Source organism: Anser brachyrhynchus (genome assembly GCF_964034855.1).
Source record: "Anser brachyrhynchus genome assembly, chromosome: 1".
In the NCBI taxonomy this organism is placed as follows: domain Eukaryota; kingdom Metazoa; phylum Chordata; class Aves; order Anseriformes; family Anatidae; genus Anser; species Anser brachyrhynchus.
The window spans coordinates 56,331,125-56,346,768 of NC_137694.1; the positions used below are offsets into that span (position 1 = coordinate 56,331,125).

Genomic DNA, 15,644 nt, shown 5'->3' on the forward strand with positions numbered 1-15,644 from the left:
GAATCCCAAGGGGGAAAAAAAGCATCTGTCTTTTAAATGCCTTCACGGCCTGGCTGTGGGTCTGCTCTCTAATTCCTGGCTCTCACAGTCTCTGCACATACTTAATAGAGCTCCCCATATGTATCTTACAGCCAGGTTCAAACAGCTAGCACAGATGAAACAATTTGCCTTTCCTCTTCGTGCTTTACTTGTGCCCCCTGTGCACAGGTAGCCCTGCTTCCAGCCCCAGCCCTTTTCACAGAACATAATGGCTGCTAACTGTGAATAAACAACTGAGACACATTCTGCCTGTCTTAGGGGCAGTAAGCACTTCTAGAGCCCAAATAATATATGAATATTAATAGAATGACTGTAATGATATAATAAAAGCAAAACAATAAATGTCCTCAGGAGCATGATAATCTAACTTCAAAAGCAATTACCATCAGTAACAAAATGCAGAGGGAAGACTGGGATTACTTTAATGAGATTACCTGATTTTTGTCATTCGTTTCTGTTGGTGAGTGTAATGCAGTTTCACCTTCATTCCCAATGAGTTTCAGAGGTGATTCTCACTCTGAGCATTGGTGAACCGAGCTGGACATTGAAGCTGGGGCTCACTAGCCATCCTGTGGGATCCAGCATATCTCTGTCAGTTGCCTCTCCTTGGCCTTTGCCTCCCTTACTCTTGTGCTTTTGCTGTCCCCACAAATTTTTTTTCATGCCTAGTGGCTTCATAAATATGCCAGAAAAGACAGGAATGGGAAGACATGGAAGAGTTAGAAAAGCAGGAGTCTTTGCGAAGGTGGAAGGACAGTAGGGAAAGTAATAGTAAGACAGGGATAGAGACGATGATTATGAAGGCTCTTACAAAACTCAGCTTTATCCAGCAGGTGAAGGAGAACAGATGTAGGCTCAGTAACACAGCACATGGGCTATAGTTCAATGAGTTCTCCTCTAGTTCCCTGGAGTCCCAGACAGTTTCCAGTGCTCATGCCTTTCTCACTCCATCTTCAACCCTTCCCCCATGTCCCTGCAGCACATCAGTCCCAGAGCTTGATCACTGGCATGTTCAGTAGTCATGCCCTTGGGTGGAGAGACTGTAGGGAGGCAGGCAAGTGCTCAGGGGGCCTGAGACTCATACAGTGGAGAGATGCAGATGGTGAGATGGGGAAACTGCTGGGAGAAAAGGTGATGTCTCTGCAGAGACCACATTAAATCACACCAGGGATGAGCATGCCAACTCCATGCATGAAAAAGAGTGTTTGTGCTCTAGTGCTACACTGAGAAGACTGTCTGCTTTTGCTTGAGGGGATATCTGTATAGGTGTTGGTGAGAATGAGAGAAAGAGAAGGAAGAAAGAAAGAAGAGAGAATAGAGAAGAGAGAAGAAGAAAGAAGAAAAAGAAAGAAAGAAAAGAAAAAGAGTAAGAAAGAAAGAAAAAGAAAAAGAAAGAAAGAAAGAAAGAAGGAGAAAGAAGGAAAGAAGATAAAAAGAAAATAGATATAGATACGCATCTGTTCCGGACAGACTAGTGTCATTCCCCTGGTGGTGGAGGTGGAGGATGTAAAAGGCTTCTCCAGAACTTACTGGAGTTCATCAGGGCTCTCAACCCACTCCTCACTTGCTCAGCTGCACCTGCACAAGAAAAGAATAGGGCCTTCCTCGTTCTTGGTGAAAGTAAAAATGGACTTGGACACAACTAATAAATAAAACAGGTTTAATCATAAACATTGTACATATTTAGAGATGGAGGGGAGACATGGTCAGAAAGTTGCTGTCCTGGCAATGGGGATAAAAGAACAGTGTATTTTACCACTTGATATACAGTACCAGTGAAGGGTGGAGCTGATAAATGAATATGGGATTTTGAGTCCCAGCGGCTAATTTTCACAGACAACCATCATTCCTGGTTTCCTGTCAAATTACAGCATGAACTAGCTCACAGCTCTGACCAGGGCACAGCAAGGCAGACACAGCCAAGAACAGAATTTGAGGGGGAGGGAACGACAAGGTACCTGAAAGCGATTCTGAGGTATACAAACCATACATACACTGCTGTTGTGTACACTCCTGGGGCCGTGTTTGCCCACAGTAATGCATGCACACCTCTTGTTCCAGTCAGAGAGAGTGGCAGGCTTACATCTAAGGAATACACGTGGCTATGAGGGCATACAGAAACATGTCAAACAACAAAGCCAGAAGCAGGACAGGGAGAGAGCTGAAGACATGGAAGCCTGGACTGGGCTGAGGAAGGGAAGAAGTGAATGATGGCCTCAGATTTATCCAGTTCAGCTCTGTTTGGACAGCCAGCACAAAGCTTCACTTCTGGAGGACTTCTGCAGTGCAAAGGTTTCCATCAAAGCAACCTTTATCAGACAACAGGGAAAAACAATGAACAAAATTATTAGAGGTATGTTAACAGAAGAAATGTGATGGAGCTGGTCCCAGACCAAGAGCCTACAATTCAGTTCCTAATTCTGGAGGAAAACCAAGTCCAGCCTTTAAAGTGGTATAAGCCAACGTATGGATCTGGTCACTCTTGGCTGATAGAGGCAGAGGGAAGGAGCCATTGCTCTGGTGGCCAGCAGGCAAAGGGTGCCATCTGTACTACGATACTCGGAGTCGGTGTGGCTGCCTTGAGAAACTATCACACCAGGCTTGCAAAGCATTCAAATGTATTGGCTTTTTGCAGAACAATTTCACTTTCAATCAATGTACAGATTACATAGCTTTACAGATGGGAAACAACTTTCACTTCTAAAAAGTAGACACTGTTTTGATATCAAGCACACTTGCCACCTGATTTTGCTAAGAACCCACCCCCAGACAATAAAAAAAGCAAATCCCAAATAAAATCTATAATACAAAAACAACATTCATGTCAATGTCAAATGGTAGCTGTCCCAGCAAACGTAAAATCAAGACTCTCTTAATGCAGGTCCCCTCAGAAGCACGGTAGAGTCAAGTGTCCATACATAGAGTCTGCTCCCAATCTGGGAAACCTCGGTAAGACTGTTGCCCTTTGAAATGCAAGTCCCATTTTTTTAAAGGAGTGCTCCTCACATGCATGCACACAGACACACGCACAAAAACACACACACAGACGTAACCTCCTTTCTCTTAGCAAGTGCTGCACACGGGGTAACTGCTAATGCCTTCTGTGCATTTTTGACCTATTTCCTTTGTGAAGATGAGGTTGAAATTTCTTTACTTTTCAAGTCTCTGTTCTTTAGACAAAAAGGGGAATGCAGATGAACTACCTCACAAAGACAGAGAAATGCACTCTCAGACACATGTTTTTTCCCCAGCTGTTTACAAGGACGATGTTATTTACATTCATGACTCAGCAGAATCCACAGGAAGAGTTGTCCTTGTTCTGTGTTGGGTGTTCTCCACGAGCCTCGTGAGCCCATCCTGTGCTTCCATAGACCATTTTCTTTAAGGCACTGCATGCGGATGATGACTTCTGCCAGAAGGGGCAAACCTTCTTCACTGGATAGTGCATTTCTCCCTCTCCCTTGACTGACCTTCCCTGAGAACTTTCGATTTGATGTACTTCAGATCGCTGTTGACACTTGGCCGGCGAGCAAAGGGAGAGATCATACCGTAGGCATCCATGTCCTTGACTCGTCGCATCCGGAAGGACTTCTGTTGGAAGGTGTCGCCATACTGGATGGAGATTTTCCTGTGCAGGGCAGGGCTCATCTCATGAGGTAGCTTGGCCATGCTGAAGAGAACATAGAACATCTCATCGACGTTGGTGTTCTTCTTGGCTGAAACTTCAAAGTAAGCACAGTTTTCATCGCTGGAGACAAGGTTCTCGCCTTCATCCGAGCGCACTTTGCGGTAGATTTCACTGTGGTCATTTTTGTTGCCACAGATCACCATGGGGAGGTCAGCTGATTCCTTAGTCTTGTTCTTCAGGCAGGATTTCACCTCCAGGATCTGTTTCTGGAGTCTCTTGACCTCATCAAAGGATTCCCTGTTATCCAAGCTGAATACCAGGATGAAAACGTCCCCTGCAATTGAAAAATGAAAATGTAAATGTTTGTTCATCACAACCTGTGTTGGAGGAGAAAATTTTAAAAAAGCAGTAGATTTATTTGCCATCTCCTCCCTGTATTTTTTTTTTTTTGGTGCAGTCCTTTTGAATCTGTTCGCTCTGCTGTACTTCAGTTCCAGTTCTTCTAATCCAACTCCCCACTCCTTTCTGTAGTGCTATGGAAAAGGCTTATGGCTTTGATGTTACTTCAGCCATATCTGATTATGTGCTCCTTGGTTCCACTGGACTTGCAGGTTATTGCCCATTTGTACTCTCTTTTGTAAACAAGTTTCTATCCAGCTCTGCTGCATTGCTTTCCTTTTTCTTCCTTTCATCTATATGTGTAAAACACAGCCTTTTCTGACACCAGGAAGAGTGGAGAACTAGTAACCACTCAACCTTGGCCTTTTGATTATACAATACAGAAGCAACACCTGAACAGAAGATTTATAGCTACTCAGTCCCAAATGACTAAGAGAGGAATGAGAATTTTCCCAATGTTCACTACTTTGCTGCCATTTCATTTGCACAAGAGAAATAGACCATGAAAAAAAAGGAAATATATAAATGACACAGATCCCCTGGCATTTCCTTTTGACATTTCCTGACTTAAAATTTCTTTTGCAAAATATAAAATAACACAAATCATTGCCTGTTGAATGACAGTCATGTCAAAAGTGCTAAGAGAGATTTCAGGGACAAAAGCTCACATCTGCACCCCTGAAACTGGCCCTAGGACCTCAGCGAATGCAAATGCTAACATGGTCTGATGTGAACATCATGTTTCACTGGCTAGCTAGAAGGTGAGATAGCAGATCCAGGAGGTAGGTTTATTGTGAGCGGTGGCTGAACTGTCACTTTCATAGGTTAAGAACACATCTTAGCTCACAAATGGAACTGCTTGACAATGAGGACGTATAAAATGAGTCCACCATTTTCTCTCTTTAACTCATTTGATTAACCATAGACTTAGGAGAAAGGGTAAGAGAGATTTTTTACTGAAATATCAAATCAAGAAAATCAGGTTGGAACTTTTAGGGGAAAAAAAAAGAGCTTTTCTTGGTTTGAATTCCCTGCCTATACATTTTACATTTGCTTTTCACCGCTTGTGTCTTATAATGACACGCTTGTTTTGTCCCTTGCTGCTCTTTATTGCCCACGAGGTTTTATTCAACCATTCATTTGTGACTGCAGTAAGAAAATATGTTGTAGGAGGGGGAGGTAGCAGAGGAGAGAAATAAACTAGGGGGAAATCTTGATTTCAGACCTTCACCCAGTGGACTTCTCCTCTGTGGCTAATGCACTCCCTATAGCGTAAGAAGCATACCATCCAGGAAATATCTCCCTAGAGAAGTGCATCTTGCAATAAAACCCCACAGTCCATTTAGCTACCTCCCAAATGCATCTTATCCCCAAGAAACTGTCAAATCCAGGCTACAGTTTTCAAGCTACTGCCTGTCATGATGGTCTTTCACCCACTGTTCCCTCTCTGCAAACTTCCCCCCCCCCACTTTCTCACCTGTCAGGATGGAAAGCCTCCTCATAGCAGGGAAAGGGTGATTCCCTGAGGTGTCCAGGATGTCCAGCTGGTACATATCTCCCCGGATGTTGTAGACCTTGCGGTGAAAATCCTCTATGGTGGGAGTGTACTGGTCCTCAAACCGGCCATTGAGAAAGCGTGAGACAATGGAGCTTTTCCCCACCCTGGAGGCTCCCAGCACTACCATGCGGTACGAGTTCTTGGCTGGCACATTTAGGTTGCAGTTTCCAGTGGACATAGTCTTCATCATTGCTTGGACCTGGAGGAGGGAATGGCAAAGTTGGAGGAAAGACCAGAAACTAGATGAAGGACGTTGAAGCACAGCTCTGTGCCACAAGTTGGTCAGAGTGCTCTGGATGAGTCTGTGATGTAAAGCAGAATATCTGGTCCTGGCTAGCAGATCAACAGCCTTAACAGAAATCTTCTCACTGGAAATGGCTTCATTTCTTTAGTCTCATTTCCAGGGAGTGATTTTTATTTAATTTTTTTCTTTTAAAGTCATATCAAAATGAAGGCATTTATACTGCAGATAGCATATTTTAGAACTGTAATTTGCTATTTCACTTAAACATTAAGGGCTAATTTTGTCAGCTGTACTTCAACTTGGACACCAGGTTCCTTCCCACCATCTGCGTCACTTACACATTACCAGATTTTTCAGCAGAGCTTGGTTCTCTGTCAGATGCATAAACATAGAGATCAGGGGTCAGATTTCCCAATATACTGCACCCACTGAGGCTACCATCAGATTTCCCAATATACTGTATCCACTGCAGCTGCCAGTTAGGATCTAGACCACTTCATTTGGTTGCCTAAATAGGAGCATCTCACAGTATTCATTTTCTGACATCAACTGAAAGTCAGAGAGAAATAGGAACCGTGCTTGACACCCGTGGAAGGTAGACATCTCAGTAATTTTAAATAGCTGGTCCCATACAGCCTACAGTGCTGATGCAGGGAGTTTGTGCTACAAAATTGCATCGAGTAGTGATAAATTCTAAGATCTGTGCCTTCGGTGACCTTTTAGAAACCAGAATTTATTCTAGCTAGTTGGACTGGTGGCTTGTGAACTCCCTGCCAACAAGCTATCAGCATTGCAGTTATCACTGCCTTGCAGCAGCATGGCCAGCAATGGACAGAGTTGCAGAAATGCAGATTTCGTGGGAGTTTTGCACATACACAGCTGTTATGGGTATCACAGTCATTGAGGATGTAAGTACAGGCTGGGAAAAGGACGAAGGACAGCCATCTTAAATAACTATCTGACAGGATTTCCAACCCCTGACAGGTAAAATGAGTCTTAAGACCTTGGCGATCCCATTTTGACATAGCACCCAGATGCAAGAAACTTTGATAGGAAAAAAAAAAAAAAAAAAGAGGGTTGCACAGACATTTTACATGTACCGGTTCAAATACATTGTGCGCTGAAAGGAAAAATACAACCCCAGTGTGGGGAAAGCTAGCCATTAAAGCAAAGAAAGCACATTTTGGACAGAGTTTATTTTGGTTACTAGGATCTTATTAAAGAATAATCAAGTTCCCACTGTGCCGTTTATTTAACTTAGGTGTTGTTTATTTGATATTAAAATCCGAGTACTGTATGTACACTGAAAGATCATTTCTGGGTCCAGATCTGGATTCCTATCTTTCCCTTGAGTGAATTTTATCTCCCAAGCTTTTATGCAGCTGACACTTATCTCAGTCAAGAGCTTAAAATCTTTTACTTTGTTTAACATGCACTAAGCACCAAAGCAGAAGTGAAGATACGGCCACTGCTAAATAAAGAAGTCTCTGGAATTCAGATCCAGCATCATTACAAGCTCTGTGTTATAGCCCGAGGCAACAGCAAAACATGGCTATTTATTATTATTGCTCTCATTTGCTGCACGCTAACAGCACATTCATCCCTATATAAAGCATGGAGGAAAACACAGTGCTTTCCTCAGAGTGTCTTAGGCTGAATTATATACAGAGGGCAGGGATGGACAATGTTAGAGGCAGACAGTAATGTCAGATTATAACTTTGGATGGGCACACATACACACACATAGAGGTACGGTGCTGTTGGGATCGCTGTGGCACGAGTGACTGCAAGGAGCACACTGTTTTGGACCAGACTTTTCTTTAGAATGGGACCCATCTCCAATATTGCAGGAACGCCAAGTTTCATCTCTGAAATAACAGTGCCACATAGAGTGGCTCTGTCCTCTCCTCCATAGCACTCCAACGCTGTCCTGCATCCATGGGCCAGACAAACGGAAACAGAGCTGCCCTGGGGCAATCCCTTTCACCCTCTCAGGCTATATTTAGCTGACAGAGAAAAGCAAAGAGAAGGATTTTTTGGGAAAAACCACAAAGCTCTCTACAGCCCGGGTTCAGGACTTAGGAGTCAGCTCCTTGGACTGGGGTGAACTGGTGTGGTGGGCAGGCAGGCTGTGGTGGGTCGCACCTGCTGGAGAGACGTCTCGCCCGGCATTGTGAGGCAGCATCAGGGGTGAGCATGGTCTTGCCTTTTAAGCAAGTGCCTTCCACATCCAGACATGCACGCCGGGGGACCCGATCCTGTCTGAATCCCTCCTGTCTGACAGGTAACCACCGAGCTGCTGGTGATCGGAGAAACTCCCATCGTGCAGCAAGGGAGCGGGACTAGGTCCCTGCAGCTACTTGGAGGGCTGGTTTGGCACTTTGAGGGCAAAAGACACTTCTGTCTGCCTCTTGGAAATGAACGCTACTGCCTTGGACCTCAGCTAATGCCACTGGACACCAAATGCCTTGGAGGAGGGATTGTCACCATGGCATCTCTGGTCCCTAAATCACACTGCCTCCCTCCCACATCAAAGGCAAAACCCTAACTGCAGACACTCTCGTTTCAGGACGCTCTGCCCCAAGGATGTGTATGCACTGAGGAGGAGGAAGGGGTGTAAGAACATGCAAATTTTAATGATTAAATAGTCACTTTATGCTGTCCTCGCTCTGCCTGTCAAGGCATTCGGTCAAGAGGACTCCTGTGCTTTCCTGGCTGCCTTTTATTTGACAAAGAGCCTAAAGATGCTTTTCAACACTTTGATTCTTGGAGTTTCTACTCATCTCAGCCCCTCTGCTGCAAATCTGACTCAGAGCATGCTGTTGAGCCGGGAGCTTATGTATGTGTTTCGTGCTCTCTTCTTATCCCCCCACTCCACTTTGACCCTGGTTCAGTGCAATTTTTCTTCTTTCCTCCTCAGGAAAGGAAAGAAACTTCAGCCCTCACTCCCAGCACAGGCACTCATACATTGAAAAAAGATTAAAGACACAAGAAAAGAAATAGAAAGGGACCACATGTTCATGTACTAAATAAAGCAAAATCAATCAGAAGAGCATGAAGAGACAAACAACCTCCAGCTGGCTTTAATCTACATCTTTTCCTTCCAGTTTATTAAATGCTTAAGCATAGATTAATTCCCAGTGGTACCTTTTGCTTTATGCACTGGCTCGATGGCAGAAACTTTGCATTAGTATTTTATAGTGGTACAGAGCATAGGGATTTCAAAACGTCATAGAAATGCAGGCAGCGTTATCTCCACTTAATAAAGGGAAAGGCTCATACGCCCATAGAGAGCTGAAACAGCTGTCCAATATCAGCATTAAACCCCATTTCTTTGGATTCCTTATATCTTCTTCTAACTGCTCACCACTGCTGCCTATTTCGTGGGCACACATCGGAACAAATGACAAGGCACCTGCTTTTGCACGCTCAGAAGAGCGCTTGTCTGAATTCCAGCGAGGTGCTGACAGATTTGGTCCTGAGCACCCGGAGAGGGCTATCTGAGGAAGACAGTCTTCGTTCAACCTGCCTACAGCTTTTCCACCTTAGCTCTCCAGCCTCCCATCAGGGGATGCATGACATCTGGCTATCCTTCCTACAACTCCCCATCCATGAACAGACTTCCCAAGTACCTCTCTTGCACTCCGCGGTCTTTAGCTACGGTCTGTGTTTCTGTTTGCCATCCAAATATAATTCACTGCATCCAGCTAAAAAGAACACAGGCAGATGCAAGCTGTATCGTGCATAACAGACCTGTCACTTCTTAGTCACTGCTAGTACCCCCTCAGTTCTCATGCACACCAAAATCACTCCTGCGGGATGTTTGTTTCCTACTTTCATCCCAAACTCTGTGCTGCTTTCTTACCTCTCTTTCCTTGGAGGAGCAGTCCTGGGTCTTGGTGAAGTCCAGTGAAGTTGATAGTTTTAATCAGAGGCGGCTGCTGCTGTAAAAAGGCTGCGGTTCTCTGGATCCCACGTCTCTTGCTCAGAGCTCACTTCTTCACCAGTATTTCCTAGGAACTTAGCAGGAATGGGAGGGACCGCAGGGCTCCAGAGGACGTCCCCCCATGGATGGCAATGACTAGATCAGGCGACCGACGAGGACTAAAGAAGAGTCTCCAAACCAGTGGCAGCTTTTCCCCTTGCTGAGATGAGCTCTTCTCCTCCCAGCCTCAGTTGAAGAAAAGGAAAGGCAGGGTCTCTCCCTCTCCCACCGGCTCTTCTGGCCAGGTGTGCTTCGCAGGCTCTGCTGGGGGCAGGGGTTCTCTGGAGAGACACTTGGTCGTGCAGGGGCGTGGGGGCATCCACCTGGCTCACCCTGCTGCAGTGCCACCTCTGACCCTATGGGGAAAATGAATGAGGACAGGGAAGTTGTCTATGGCGAGCCTACGTTTCCCCAGGTCTTGCCTGGCACAACCCCTCTCCCCCCCAAGGAGCTTCTTTTCTTCTGACCTGAGATCGGTTTTACAACGTTCTCTTGCCAGGATGGAAGGGGCTTTTCTTTACGTTTGCCAATTAAAGTCTTCCCTCTTCCCTCCCTGCCTTTCTCTCCCTGGCTCTCGCAACTACTGGCAAATTGCAGATTTTCCTTCTGTAGGACTCACAGATAATTGGCTCAACTCCTCCCTTGAAGTCAGTGTCAGACACAGGGGAAGGAGGGGTGCTGAGGGGGTGGGATTTTGTGCCTATTGAAAAAATCTTTTTTTTTTTTTCCTTCTTTCAGCAGAAAGTTCGCATGCATTCCAGACTGCACATTCCCCTTCTTCCCACCAGAGACCTGTACGTATGCATGTGTGGGGAGCAAGTTAGTGTACGTGTACGAGAGGCACAGACTTCAGTTACTTTGCAAGCTGTAAATTCATAAGCTGTTTCTAAAGGCTGCTTCTGTACTCCAGAGCTGATATTTTCTGCTAGGCAGAAGTGGACTGACTCATTTCCCAAGTAGGAGCTTTCTGTCCAGCATTCCTGTAATTATTTTGCTGTATGGAATACAGTCCCCTTTTCCCTCAACCTTGATGACGTTGTGTTGGGATTGCTGGTTTGATTAAGAAATAGGGATAATGTGCAACTGCTACTGTTTCATTAATATTTAAATAAGCTACGGCTAATAAAAATGTAAAAAAAAAAAAAAGGTCAAGCACACTGAAAGTGTGGGGGACTGAGGCAGACAAACAAGAGAAACGAAGAGAAGATAGGTTGAATTCAGGCAGTTTGCTCTACCCTCAGTGAAAAATGGTGTTTGCAATTTATTTGATCACTCGTTGACTCTAATTTTTCTCCTTTTTTGAGCTTAAGTAATAGTTTAGATCTACAAGTCTATTTCAAAAGATTTCAGAAAGATTTGAAATGAAGTAGTTTTGCATTGCCCACTTAAAACTCCTAATCAGAAAAAAAAAAAAAGACTAAGATTTTCGAGATATTTTGACAATTAAAAAAAATAAATCAGAAGGGATGCATGATCTCCCAAACCTGAATATAGTTTCAAGTCTCTCAAAATTCGCTCTCACTTTTTCTTTAAGCATATTTGCTCTTTGAAGAAAAAAAAATCTCCAACTACATTGTCTATTTTTTCTTAAGACCCCCCACCACAAGAATTCCTGCAGTTTTGGTGGAATTCTTTAGATTCTTTACTTCTGGGAAACAGCAGCTCCTGGCTTCCTTCTTGTATAGACAGCTTTAAATTTGGGAAGGAAGAGCACTTCTTGGCACAGCATGGCTGAAATACTGCCAGCTTCTTCCAAGAGGCAGTGAACTGGTAACGGGGCATGACCTGAACTCAGCTCCTTTTAGACCACAGCACCAGGACTCTTTAGTCAGCTCCTGAGTCTTTTCTTTTTGGCACAAAGTAGAGGAGAATTTTTATGGCTCAGACAAAATTTTTAAAGTAAAATATGATGCTTTTCATCCCTAAATCATTTGTTCACATCAAACCTGGACCAAAAGCTGTCATCTTTGGTGGCCGGTCAACAGTTTGTGTAGCTTAGATCCAAACAAAATGATCAGCATGCTGGTATCTTTGCCACGGGAGGAATTGCTGCTGGCAAAATTAGCATAGAAGTCAAATCCCATAGTGTTACAGAAAATAAACTCTTTCATCCCTATAGCTTACACAAATGTATCAGTTCTCTGCCAAAAAGAAAGAAGAGTAGTCATCCTAGAGACCATCTCATCAGCCTGGAATCTCAGCCTACTCAAGCTCTTTTGTAAACCAAATGCAAAACTCTTGCCTAGCTGGCTTCACCAAGCCCGTATGCCCACTCAGCTGTCTTCTCCAGCATTTAAACTAGCCAATGGATTTCCTCAAATTGTATCAGAAAAGAATGGGAACGTTCTTACCTCGGCACCTTGGCTTTATTTGATCTCTCAGCAATCGGCTAGTAAAATAATAAATTACTTTTGAAGTAAGCCTTTGAAAGATAATTGCTTACTATGAGCCTTCAGAGGCTTGAGATGTTGCTGTAGCTTTGTTGTTGGGTATTTTTTCTTCCTGCTGTGCTCAGGAACTGACAAAAGGCCAGGACTTCCTTTGGGGCTCAAAAATCCACGCTTTTCCCATGACTTCCTGAGGGTCCCTGGTGGAGAAGTCAGGCTAATTCTCTGTACCTGCCCCCACTGGAGAAGCAGGGATGGCAGCAAATCATTGCTTCTAGGGTTGTAAAGGGGACAAATGAATCAGTGTCAAAGCCATTGCCAAAACAAGAGAAAAATTTCCCAATCTCAGCGTTTTTCTCTGGTTAGTCAGGGACCATCAGCCTTTCTTAGGGCTTACAGATATTTACCAATTTAAAAGTCAGGCACACAATGAATTATGCTCTGGAGGCATTTCTCCCTCCTACACCTCCAGTACATAAAGAAAGCCTAGATGAGTTTTTTTATGCGGCTAATGCCATCTCAGAGAGTTGCAGGCTGTGGCTGCGGAGAACCACCACGACTACTGGGGGCTGCATCTGCCTGGCTGGGTGGCATGGGGCATGGCAGTGGTGTGGTCCTCCCATCTGTGTGATGGGCAAGAGAAGCGGAAAGTGTAGCAGATGAGTTATGTCAACTGGATATCATGAAATAACTCAAAGCAAATGGCCTTGCTGGTGCAGCTACAGCTCCCTCCCCTCTGAAGAGAAGTGAGCTCCTGGGGGCACACACGCTGACCACCCAGCACCAGGATCTGGGGCAGCGTTGGCTCCTGGGGCTGAGATGTCACCATCCAGAGTCATTTACAACTTCTGCAGCTCCAGGTGCTGGCCGCAGCTGGCGGTGGAGATTGCTGTGATGGGCTGATGCAGCAGGACCAATCTGTTTCTCTCCACCTTAAGGAAAATGACAGAAGTGACAATCACATGCCGTTCGGCTCTGGTCAGAATTAGTTCAAGACAAAAGATGTTCTCCGGCTTTTGTCTCCTCTTCAAAAGCAAATGCAACAGAGATTAAATATTTAAACCAGCTTTTCTCTCTCTTTTCCCATTCATTTTCACTCTGCTCATTATTCAGTAAAGCAGGCTCATTTTTCCACCCCCTCACCTTCCCTCCCTCCCTCCCACATTCATTTCTCCTGCGTGGTGCCCCTCCCTTCAAGAGATGCTGGAAAGTTAGTGTTCAGGAGCCTGTAAGCTGCAGGTACCAAGTCATATTCTGAACAGCACGTAGATGGGCAGACACAAATATTACTGCCCCTGCATTACCTGTACCCCCTGGGCATTTAAACTCAGCGAAGTGCTCTCCGGGGGAATTATGGGGACAAGGAAAATAAGTAATGATCATCAGTTGTGAGTGAGAGCAGTAACACTTAGGAGAATACAGCTGGAGGAGGCACGCATTTGAGAAAATGGTGGTCTGGCTAGTATTATTGTTCCCTTCACAGCATCTGTGTTTGACTCTGTAGTTTCTCAGCATCCCAGGGTGCAAAATGGGTTAATAATATTTACTGAGATCCCTGCAAAATGGAAAAGCATTGCTTAGCTGGTGACATCCAAGTCACCTCTTATTTTCTGCATTTGCTATGAATCATTTTTTTAATTACATTTTAATGAAATATTTTTCAGAAAAGACTTCTGGGCTTCCTTCTTTCCTTTTGCCACTAAGGACCCAGCACGTCCAGATTTGCTCACCAGACATGCACACACCCTTTCAATTTCATTCTGCCATTGAAACTTTTTAAAACTTTCCCCATCTTTAAGAAATGTACTTTTAAAAAAGCAAGATTAGGGGTGGGAAAAAACAAAAACAAACAACAAAACAAGATTCAGTATTGCTTGTAACACAGGGAAAAATAATGATGAGTGTAATAATTAATTTCTGTATGCTCAGCAAGTACCAAGGGGGTTGGCGTGCAGTCTCCCAGGCCCAGCTGGAGGAAGAGCCACCCCACAACACCTGCCCGTGCTGGAGGACAAGTCATGCACTCACCTGACGATGACTACAGGGTGCCGTGTCAGCCTTCTGGGAAGCAGTGGGCGTAGGGAGAAATCACGATGTCAGTCCCCGTTCAGCACCCTGTCTCACCGGGTGCTGCTGGACCCTGTGTCCGGGCAGGTAACAGCACAGCTGGGAGCCAGCCCGCTCACGTCTCTCCCGCTGAATGATGCTAGTAGGAAGGGGTCATTCAGCAGGACCCCAAGGCTCTCCTCTGGATGACACCATCACCGTGCTTCCAAAAAATATAGAGAAAGGACCCTCTGGGGGACTTTTCTATGGCTGTGCCCTCACTGCTGCTATTTGGAACCCTGAGAAATACACTTATTTCTCCCTCGTCTGTCCTGACCCTCTTACCAGGGCTGATGATTGTCTCCAGAAGACTTTTACCTGTGGTGGGAATACAAAATACAAAAGAGAGCAGAGGGGGAGGAGGAGTTGGGGAAGATGAAGAGGCCCGGGGAGGAGAGCCCTGCATGCCTTCACAGCAAACCCTCTGATCAGAAGCACAGCGAAGGCTTATTAGATACAGCTGAAAACAAGGACAAAACAAATGGCACAGAAACAAGAGGAGATGCATGAAAAATGCATGAAATGGAGACCGACAAGCCTGAGCCCTCTGCAGCACACGTGATGCTACCTGTCACCAGTTATTCTGTTTTGGTCTCCATTCAGAAATGGCAGTTACAAGTCTGGCTCTGGCCCCTGTACCTGGGATCAACTGGGTCCATATAAACACTCCAATTCAGAAGCCCTCCTCGCTTTGCAATCTGTGGCATGCAAAAATCATTTCTCTAAGGATCTGGTTCCTCACTTCTTTTCATATTGTACCATACCCTCCATCTACACCTGCCCCTTGAGGAACTACAGGGATGTGCTTCCGAACTGTGCAAGTACGAAGACGTCTTATTTAGTCTCCTCCCCTGGAGCTTCATGGTGGAAGCAGCTTTATATCTTCTCTGCAGGTTTTGTTTGGCTCTAGGCTTCACTGGGGTTACTTTCAGAAGAACAACAGCAACCTGCTTATGACCAGTATGAATTCGGGCACTGTGTCCCCTGAACAGGATTAATTGTTGCTCTGCCCTCCTCTATCTAGCAGGCCAGTCCTGTGCTAGAGCCTGAGCAATTACAGTAGTTGTTCTTTTTTTACTACAGCTTTCATTAAAAAAAAAAAAAAAAAAAGGAAGTTTGGGGGATTGAAAAATGTCTTATTCGTTTGATCTAAGAGATATCATACACCTTTATTTATAATCAAAGGAAGCCAGTGAATGAGAATAATTCCATAGTGAAGAACAGGTGAGAATGACAGGTTGTTCTTTTATATTTCTTTTTGTTCTTGTTCAGTTTTCCTCTCTCAGAGGACTGCAATC

At 44.8% G+C, this 15,644-nt stretch overlaps 1 protein-coding gene across 3 annotated transcripts; it reads right to left on the reverse strand.

Moving 5' to 3' along the window:
* Window positions 1–2,640: 2,640 nt before the first annotated feature.
* Window positions 2,641–15,128, reverse strand: RASD2 (RASD family member 2). Of its 3 annotated transcripts, XM_080575857.1 has the most exons (5): window positions 14,269–15,128; window positions 12,297–13,172; window positions 9,734–10,209; window positions 5,544–5,823; window positions 2,641–4,001 (listed from the first exon to the last, which is right to left on the reverse strand). In XM_080575857.1, the coding sequence occupies exons 4-5, from the start codon at window positions 5,812–5,814 to the stop codon at window positions 3,472–3,474; spliced, it is 801 nt and encodes a 266-aa protein (XP_080431983.1). In that variant the 5' UTR covers window positions 5,815–5,823; window positions 9,734–10,209; window positions 12,297–13,172; window positions 14,269–15,128; the 3' UTR covers window positions 2,641–3,471. The 3 variants fall into 3 exon arrangements, with proteins under 3 accessions (XP_080431983.1, XP_080431984.1, XP_080431985.1); XM_080575858.1 differs by lacking the exon at window positions 14,269–15,128 and having other exon boundaries at window positions 12,297–13,391; XM_080575859.1 differs by lacking the exons at window positions 12,297–13,172; window positions 14,269–15,128 and adding an exon at window positions 10,321–10,712.
* Between the last annotated feature and the right edge of the window lie 516 nt (window positions 15,129–15,644).